General features: G+C 43.8%; 2 protein-coding genes across 2 annotated transcripts; both read left to right on the top strand.

Annotated features, from left to right (window-relative positions):
- Positions 1–1,186: 1,186 nt before the first annotated feature.
- snrpd1 (small nuclear ribonucleoprotein D1 polypeptide) lies at positions 1,187–3,234 on the top strand. Its single transcript, XM_088364332.1, has 4 exons — positions 1,187–1,350; positions 2,019–2,095; positions 2,597–2,788; positions 2,981–3,234. Exons 1-4 carry the CDS (start codon positions 1,337–1,339, stop codon positions 3,055–3,057), a joined length of 360 nt encoding a protein of 119 aa, XP_088220458.1. The 5' UTR covers positions 1,187–1,336; the 3' UTR covers positions 3,058–3,234.
- Positions 3,235–3,487: 253 nt separating this feature from the next.
- Positions 3,488–4,985, top strand: LOC148380455 (gamma-glutamylcyclotransferase-like). Its single transcript, XM_088364326.1, has 4 exons — positions 3,488–3,721; positions 4,284–4,429; positions 4,500–4,635; positions 4,791–4,985. Exons 1-4 carry the CDS (start codon positions 3,596–3,598, stop codon positions 4,920–4,922), a joined length of 540 nt encoding a protein of 179 aa, XP_088220452.1. The 5' UTR covers positions 3,488–3,595; the 3' UTR covers positions 4,923–4,985.
- The last annotated feature ends 2,384 nt before the right edge of the window (positions 4,986–7,369 follow it).

Here is a 7,369-nt window from a genome sequence, read left to right as displayed (position 1 = left end):
GAATAATTGTCAATTTTTGGCTATTTGAGCCCTTTGAGACTCTTTGTGATTTAGGGCTATACAAATAAACTTGACTTGACTTGACTTGACTTGACTTGACTTGACATGATGGAACCACCACCAAATTTGACTGTTTGTCCTGGAATGCTGTGTTCTTCTTCCGCCATGCATATCGCCCCTTATTATGTCCAAATAACTCAATTTTAGTTTTATTAGTACACAACACCTTATTCCAAAATGAAACTGGCTTGTCCAAATATGCTTCAGCATACTTCAAGCGACTCTGTTTGTGGCATGTGCGCAGAAAAGGCTTCTGCCGCATTACTCTCCCATACAGCACCTCCTTGTGCAAAGTGCGCTGAATAGTTGAACGATGCACAGTGTCACCATCTGCAGCAAGATCATGTTGGTCTTTGGAGCTGCTCTGTGGGTTGTATAGGTTTTTGGAGCTGCTCTGTGGGTTGGCTTGGATTGTTCTCACCATTCTTCGCCCCTGCTTATCTGAGATTTTTCTTGGCCTGCCACTCCGGGCCTTAACTACAATTGTGTCTGTGGTCTTCCATTTCCTCACTATGTTCCTCACAGTGCAAAGTGACAGCTGAAATCTCTGAGCTCGCTTTTTGTATCCTTCCCCTAAACTATGACGTTGAACAATCTTTGTTTTCAGGTCATTTGTCAGTTGTTTGAGGCTACCATGTTGCCACTCTTCAGAGAAGATGCAAAGAGGAGAACAACTTGAAACTGGCCAACTTAAATACCCGTAACCGGAGCTGTTGTGTAAAAAGAAGAATGGTCAAAACGGAGCTGTTGTGTAAAAAGAAGAATGGTCAAAATACCTTCAACCAGAATCCAGACTCTCATTGGAAGCTATAGAAAGCGTTTCGAAGCTGTTATTTCTGCAAAAGGACGATTTTTCTCTTGGGGTGCCCAAATTTATGCCTACTTTTGTTCAAGTAATGATTGCACACTTTCTGTAAATCCTATAAACTTAATTTCACTTCTCAAATATAACTGTGTTTGTCTGCTATATGATATATTTAACTGAAATTGCTGATTCGAACAACCAATGATTTAAAAGGGAAAATCATGAAAATGATCAGGGGTGCCAAAACTTTTGCATACGACTGTATAGTATATACGTTCATTGGTGTGTAGTGTTTAGCTTTACCTGTTGGCGGCACTGTGGCTATGGAAACTCCTTTTGGGCGCACTTAAACGACGTCAGCGTCCCCTACGTAAACGCAAAGTCGACCATTAGCGGACCGCTGGTTTATATCAAATCGAGCGCCGTAATTTTTTGGTACTCATACCTTTCTCTAAGACTTCTTGCGCCGGCATGAAACTCGTAAGGTAAGACGCTTTAAAATGCATCCGCGTGTCCGATAAAGTGATGTCTGATGTGCGAAACGAGGATTAGACGCCGGATGGAGTTAGATAAAGTCGGTGGGAGAATTGTGTAGCGCGCTAGCTTGGCGGGAAGCGGCCCTCCGATGAATGGAGACCGTCAAGTTAGTCAAGGAAACGCATCGATACTTTTATGTGCTAATGAATCTATCAAGATGTACGAAATTGAAGCCTATGTGTACTGTATTATCGATTTGTGCTATTTACGATAAAACTCTCCCACTTGTGCCTTCATAGCCATCAAAGATGCGTTAGCTTCAAAGTGGTACGGCAGGGGTGTCAAACTCATTATTTTCGCGGGCCGCATTGTCGTCGTAGTTTATTTCGGAGGGCCATTATGACTGTCAACCCAAATAAATGTATGGACAAATAACTCGTTTTCAAATCAGACTAGTAAAAACTGGTCAAATATATACTAAGATATATTTAAAAGTGAAGACAATTTGCAATTCTAGTAATGACACAAATTTGATGCACAATTTGTCTTCGTGGGCCACTTAAAATGATGTGGTGGGCCGTATCTGTCCCCCGGGCCTTGAGTTTGACACCTGTGATCTACAGGCTAACAAAGATAGCTAGTTGACATTTTGATTTGTTGGTTTGATTTATCCAAGGTTTTTGATGAAACTGAGCCACGAGACGGTAACCATCGAATTGAAGAACGGTACCCAGGTCCATGGCACTATCACAGGTAAAGTGAACCACCATCCGAGAAAACCAAAGTACAGAGGAAAAAGTTTTTACTTACAATCTGCCACAATCCTGCCTTAACTCACAACTTGGCTGTAAGTGCAGAGGAGTTAAGTTGGCTACATTTTTCCATCCATTGAAGGCCAAATTACTCCAGTAGGATTTCCAAGTCTTTATTTGTATACATATCTAGCTACTTTCACTCCTGCTCGATTACATGTACTAGATGCTACCCATAAATTTCCCTAATAATCTAGTTTAATCTGAAATAAAATGTGAAGAAATGCTTTTGATCAATTTAAAAAATCTCAATTGAAACCATTTTGAACATTTTACTCAATGACATTTAGTACCAGAAAGTGAAAGAAAATTGTTACTCGGTACATGTCAGATACCTGTTATTTTCTTATTTTTATTGTCTGAGATGCTTGTAATTTTAACTGAAGTATCACTTTTTTATTTTTTTGTGCATGATTGCGTGTGTACTCACGCATGCGTACAGGTGTAGATGTCAGCATGAACACTCACTTGAAGGCAGTGAAGATGACGCTGAAGAATCGCGAGCCGGCTCAGCTGGAGTCGCTGAGCATCCGTGGCAACAACATCCGCTACTTCATCTTGCCCGACAGCCTGCCGCTCGACACGCTGCTTGTGGACATTGAGCCCAAGATCAAGTCAAAGAAGCGGGAAGCCGGTAAGCCACTCTTGCCATATTTACAAGTTAGTCAAATACAAAGCCTTTATTTTCACACCAAAATGTCAGGAATAACGAACTCGGCCCAAAATCATGCTCACAGCCACATTAAACCTATTAAGCATGTTTTTCATTAACCCACACGTTTTAGTTTGAACGTGCTTCTTCAATAATTTGTATGTGTTTGTGCAGTGGCTGGACGAGGCCGGGGCAGAGGTCGAGGGCGCGGCAGAGGACGGGGACGAGGCCGGGGGGGTCCGAGGAGATGATCAGCTCCTCCTCAAAAGTGCTCATCACCTGTTTTTCCACATTCACTGTACAGGATTCTTCTTTTTGTATGATTTTTTTTGCCTCCCTTATTTTGTACACAGTTCTGTTGATGCCTCATTACAACTGGTGTGTGAGTTTTGGTTTCTTCACCATTAAACTTCACAATTGCGTGCAAATTGCCTAATTGTTATAAATGAGCAAACTAGTAAAACTGTTTGTTTTTTTATATTTTTTTTATTCATGTAATTTACCACTATCGAATGCTGCATTGTTACTTCATGAGTCTTCTGTGTCACTACATGTAGCAATCTATTTGAATGTAAACGATTATCCTTATAACTACGCAGAAGGTTCCCCCATTGAATGCCAACTTTGCACATTTATTCCATTTTAGTTTCGTTCTGTGACGTCATGTGTGAGAGTAGGAAGTAATTGGCTGGTTTGGTGGCTGGCGTGTTGTTTAGCTGGCTAACTATTAGCTTTTCGCTTGCTAGCAGAAGCGGTGACGAGACATGTAAAGACCTCATACATTTCCAAATGGCGCCTGAGCGGACCGACAGCATCAGCACGTTCGCGTATTTCGCTTTCGGGAGTAATATGTTGAAGGAGAGACTGTGCCTAGAAAACCCATCGGCAACTTTCCTCGACATCGGTCGACTCAAGGTCATTCAAATAATTTCTTTGGGTGCGTGCTATTTGTCGCTACCTGTTTCACCGCCGTTTAGCTGCGGAACAGTTTTCCTTTTTTTTTTATATTGCCCACTTTTTGTCGCTCAAATGTCGGAATGTTGATTTGTGCTCAATAGTAATGTCGACTAAAATAGATTATTAGGCTGTAGCCGCAAAACACGCGTAGGCTTTTCTTTATAACAGCATGGTCTTGAACGTACCATGTACAGGTAACTACACTGTACTTTACAAACAAATTATAAGTACATCGGTACTACCACGAGAACGCAGAACTATACTTTCGGTTTCACTCTTTAGTCCACGTGGTACTTTAAAAGATGACCACCAGATGTCCCCAAAAACTGCTTTAGTCGCATTTGTACAGAGCCCCAAAAGTTACATATTGGCCAAAGGTAAAATATGTGCGTGTTTGCTGAGTTACATAGTTATTAAGTTGGATTCATCAGATACACAAAGTACTCTGACAGTGACCGAAAGTCAAACTTCACATGTACAAACGTAATAAACATAAATTTCACATAATGTGTGTATGTAGGACTATCAGCTGGATTTTGGCCTCTGGGCTGAAAGTGTAGTGAGCAGCTGGCACGGTGGCGTGGCCACCATTCGACAAAGTCCTGGCTCTGAGGTGTGGGGCATCATCTGGACCATTAGACGAGACCAACTGGACAACCTCGACCGGTCAGTCAGACACCCAACATACACTACGCACACCGCATAATATCATGGAATGCCCTGTGCACACTTTCAGTCAGGAAGGCATCCATGAGGGCCTTTATTCCCCGCTGGAGGTGACCGTGGAGAGCAGCAACCACGGAGAGATGCTGTGCAGGACGTACCAGATGAACAACTTTCACGCTTATCCGACCTCGCCGCAGTACAAACATGTATGTGTCTATATTTTACATGGGTGTGTGTTTTTGCATACGTGCCACTGTAGCCATGCATTCATGATGCGAACTGTCCGGCAAAAAGCACAAATCTCCCACATGTAATTGAAGAAGCCGTTTGAAGTGATAATGAGCGACTGTCTTGTGCAAAGGTGGTGTGTTTGGGCGCTGAACAGAACGGACTTCCCGGCGATTACATCGGCGGGCTGCAGGCGGTCAAGACCAACAACTACACGGGACCTTCAATGCTGGATCGCATCGAAGTGCACACCAATTGGGAATGAGACGGCGCTTGACAATCAACGTACGTCATACCTTGCAACAAACATAAACATCATCAAACAGAATGCTTCAAATGTTCTGTCGTTACTTTTACTCCAGGGGTGTCCAAACTTTTTGCAAAGCGGGTCAGATTTGCTTAGATGAAAATGTTTAGGGGCTGACCATTCACACCGACATTCCTCGAACCATCCATCCATCCATTTTCTATACCGCTTGTCCCCATGGGGGTCACGGGCGTGCTGGAACCAATCTCAGCGGTCATCGGGCAGTAGGCAGGGGACACCCTGAACCGGTTGCCAGCCAATTGCAGGGTACACAAAGACAAACAACCATCCGCACTCGCACTTAGGTCAAGTCAAGTCAAGTCAAGTTTATTTGTATAGCACTAAATCACAAACAGTCTCAAAGGGCTTCACATATAATAAGGGGCGATATGCATGGCGGAAGAAGAACACAGCATTACAGGACAGTCAAATTTGGTGGTGGTTCCATCATGTCAAGTCAAGTCAAGTCAAGTCTATTTGTATAGCCCTAAATTACAAAGAGTCTCAAAGGGCTTCACATAGCCAAAAATTGACAATTATTCTCAAAGCATCCCCTGATCTTAAGCTTCCAAAAGGGCAAGGAAAAACTCAAAAACCCCTACCAGGGGAAAATGAGAAACCTTGAGAAGGGACCACAGATGGAAGGATCCCCCTTTCAGGATCACCAGGTTGTAATGGATGCAGAGAGGGCACAAGTAATACATAATATGAAAATCAATGAAAAAATTGATGTCGGAGGTGCCCTCGATTGCCCTGGCAGTGTCTTCAAGGAGGTTGAGCTGCAGTTTCCTCATCTTGAATTGGTCCCCGAGAATCCAGCTAGCCGCTATCAGCTTTTGCGCCACCTAACCCCCTCCCCAGCCAGGGAGGGGGTGGGTAGAGAGAACAAAAACAAACTCCGGCCGAATCGGCCACTACAAGTTAGTTAAAGGCCATCTCATAGAAATGTGTCTTTAAACGTGTCTTAAATGTTTCTACTGAGGTAGCAGTTATAATATCCATTGGTAGGGCATTCCAAAGCTCTGGAACCTGAATAGAGAATGCTCTAGAACCTGCAAACATTTTCTTGGTCCTCGGAGTAACTAAAAGACTCGCATTTTGCGAACAAAGGTTACGAGACGGAACATAAGGAACGACTAGGTCGACGAGATATGAAGGCGCTAAGCCATGCAGTGATTTATAGGTTAGTAGAAGAACCTTGAAGTCACATATTAAATGGACCGGGAGCCAATGTAAGCTGGCTAATATGGTAAGGCAATTTGGAGTGCTCAATCGGCCTACCAAGCATGTTTTTGGCATGTGGGAGGAAACCGTAGTGCCTGGAGAAAACCCACACGGGCACAGGGAGAACATGCAAACTCCATACACGGATGGTCGGAGGTGGAATCGAACCCGCGCCCCTCCAACTGTGAGGGGGACATGCTAACCAGTGCGCCACCAAGCCACCCCTTCTCGAACCATTACCATTGCAAATGAACTTGTAAATATATCCTCCCTCTGCATGCCTTCAAGAAATTAAATCCTGGTTCACCTCAAACTTCCATAAACTCAACTGTGACAAAACTGAGGTAGTCCTCATTGGTTCCAAATCATCCCTCAACAAACAGCCTAGTCTTATGCTCACCATTAACAACTCTTCGGTTTCCCCCTCCCCTTAGGCTAAGAGCCTGGGTGTCGTCCTCGACAGCACCCTATCATTTAGCACCCACATCAACAACATCATCTGTTCCTCCTATTTCCACATCCGCAACATCAACCGCCTCCGTCCGTCACTCACTCCGAACAACACTGCTATCCTGGTCCACTCTCTCATTACCTCCCGTCTGGATTATTGCAACTCCATCCTTGTTGGCCTCCCCCACAAAGTCCTCCATAAACTGCAATTGGTTCAAAATGCTGCTGCTCGCATCATCACCAGAACCCCTGTCCATCATCACATCACTCCTGTACTGCACCAACTTCACTGGCTTCCTATAAAACACCGGATTAACTATAAAATCCTCCTCCATTCATTTAGGGGCATCTATAACCACGCCCCGCCATACCTGTCTGACCTCCTCCACATTAACATTCCCACCTGGTCTCTAAGGTTTGCATCTACTATTACCCTCACTGTCCCCTCATTCCGTCTGTCCACTATGGGGGCTAGAGCCTTCACCTGCTCTGCCCCTCGTCTCTGGAACTCTCTCCCCCCTGACATTAGAAACATTGACTCCATTCTACAGTTTGCATCCCACCTAAAAACCCACCTCTTTAAGCAGGCATATACTTGAACCCATCATTCTGCTGCAGATGTTTCCTTGCTTTTATACTGTTTTTATATTTAATTGTGTATGCTATTTTATCTCTGTACGGCAACCTTGAGTGCCTTGAAAGGCGCCTTACAAATAATAGGTATTATTATT

This window comes from Syngnathus floridae, chromosome 21, assembly GCF_059516105.1.
Source record: "Syngnathus floridae isolate MCC-2025c chromosome 21, RoL_Sflo_1.0, whole genome shotgun sequence".
Taxonomy (NCBI): Eukaryota; Metazoa; Chordata; class Actinopteri; order Syngnathiformes; family Syngnathidae; genus Syngnathus; species Syngnathus floridae.
This window is presented reverse-complemented; position numbering and strand designations above follow the sequence as displayed.